At 34.7% G+C, this 2168-nt stretch overlaps 1 protein-coding gene across 1 annotated transcript in view; it reads right to left on the bottom strand.

Annotated features, from left to right (window-relative positions):
• Positions 1 to 839: 839 nt before the first annotated feature.
• Positions 840 to 2168, bottom strand: part of LOC105826551 (small EDRK-rich factor 1) — a 4831-nt gene continuing 3502 nt past the window's right edge. Inside the window, exon 3 of the mRNA XM_012664537.1 lies at positions 840 to 1227. Within this exon, the coding sequence (XP_012519991.1) occupies positions 1155 to 1227 (73 nt within the window). The 3' untranslated portion in view covers positions 840 to 1154. The remainder of the gene's footprint in view (positions 1228 to 2168) is intronic.

The following is a 2168-nucleotide window of genomic DNA, read 5'->3' as shown; positions in this document are numbered from 1 at the left end:
GAGTTCAAGATCAGCCTGGGCAGCATAGCAAGATCCGTCTCTATAAAAAATAAGAAAAACTAGCCAGGTGCAGTGGTTCTTGCCTGTAGTCCCAGCTACTTGGGAAGGTGAGGTGAGAGGATCCCTCGAGCCCAGGCATTGGAGGTTGCAGTGAATTATAATGATCACACGACTGCACTCCAGCCTAGGTGACAGGGCAAGACCCTCTCTCTTAAAAAGAAAACAGAACAAGAAAATTAAAAATAACTCAGGCTGAAAAAACTGCATGGTTGTCTCATTCAATCATCAGACATGAGAGAGACACTTAGGATTCCATCCTATTTATGAGTGGTACGTACCATTGGTAAGACACCTATCACAAAATATTAAGGTCCTCTTAAAGATCTGTCTTTTCGGACAGTGGCTGACATATTGGGTGATCAGTAAAAATTTGTTGAATTGCATTTATGAAAAATCCAGTATTTGAAGAATACTTAAAAGTTATCTCATTTACTACTTCAATGGCATTTTTATTCTCTTTACATAATTATGTATATTTACTTCAGAATACAACAAAGTCTCAAATCTTTATTTCTCTAGGTTGTGTTTCCTAATTTATAACCACCATCAAGTCACATGTTTATGAAGAGGCTCAGAACAGGCTAAAATATAGCACTCATTCCAAAAAATTTTAAAGCTGTAAGTAGAACTCTGAGACCTCATTTAGTTGCTATCAGTGGTTTGTATTATCTATTGTCTTCAAGCAAACTTTGTAAGTTGATTTCAAAGCAAAGTTATACAATGGATCTTAAATTCTATTATATAATAAAATTTAACTTAAAGATCTACTTTAACAAAGTTGTTGACAAAGATTGTAGATTTATATAAGAGATCCTCTTATCTGATCACATTACCTAGATAAGAAATATATAACTGTTCACTGCTGACAAAAAATGATGTTCACCAATACATCACATACATGGTTAGTGTTTTATTTTTTGAAGAATGGTTCTAAAACATCACACTAAATCAAGCTGAAAGGTAAAGTTTAAAATAGACAGTTTTATAAGGATAAGTTATAACATATTTAATGACTGTTCACTCTACAAAATCTTGATCTTAGAGCTTATGATACACCCAGTTGGCAGTAGCACCCAGGTTTTCCAAATAGCCAGTCATTTTTCTTTTGTCTGCATAGATTTCTTCTCATTAGCTGCCTTCTGCTTTTGTTGCATGATCTCAGAGTCCCTATAATGGGGGAAAAGTCGTTACAGAAAAACTGATTTTATGTTCTCACTTGTTTCTACACAGAACTCATTTAGTATGTTAGAAGACAATTTAAAAGAAGATATAAACATTCTTGTCTTTCCATTTTCTTTTTGTTTTTTTTTTAATTTTAGAGACAGGGTCTTGCTCTGTCGCCCAGGCTGAAAGTGCAGTGGCGTGATCTTAGCACACTGCAGCCTTGAACTCCTGGTCTCGAGCATTCCTCCTGCCTCAGCCTCCCAAGTAGCTGGGACTACAGGTGTGTACCATCACACCTGGCTTTCTATTTTCATGGATTGAGACAGAATGGAAAGGCAAAGACTAGAAAGGCTTTGAAGTCATATCTTTTCATTTGTTGTTGTTTTTAATTTTTGTTTCATGTACTGTACATATTTTATAGTATCGAATTATTTTGAATACCACTTCTACTGTTATCAAGACCTTGGCAAATAACCTCTAAGTGCTTTCAAAATCAGAGCAATATGTATCAATGTTGTCCTGAGGAATAGCTATGAATATATATATATATATATATATATATATATATAAATAAAATATGTGCCAAGTAGGCAGCTATTGCAGAAATAATGGCAATTACTCTTCGTTGTTAACAAAGTTAATTCACTCTAATTTTTTTCCTCAAAGAAGAGGCATTTAAGAAGTCTCTTAGATATCCTAACTGGCATCCGGGATTAGGACATAGATGTTAAGAAGCAATTCAGTTTCTCACAATGAAAAAAGCACAATAGCTAGTGATTAAAATTGGATTACCCTACAGAAAAGCAGGATATTCAGGGCACTTTCTTAAGCCTTTGGGTCTCTGGCTGAATCTCCACATGTCACATTAACTACGAACTACAACCATACTATGTGGATTAGGTGATTTATGAGTCCATGGGAACCCATATTTTTTTTTTTTTTTT

Source organism: Propithecus coquereli, unplaced genomic scaffold (assembly GCF_000956105.1).
Source record: "Propithecus coquereli isolate 6110/MARCELLA unplaced genomic scaffold, Pcoq_1.0 Scaffold9, whole genome shotgun sequence".
NCBI classification, from domain to species: domain Eukaryota; kingdom Metazoa; phylum Chordata; class Mammalia; order Primates; family Indriidae; genus Propithecus; species Propithecus coquereli.
The sequence above is the reverse complement of the archived record's forward strand: the minus strand, read 5'-3'. Positions and strand labels throughout refer to the sequence as shown.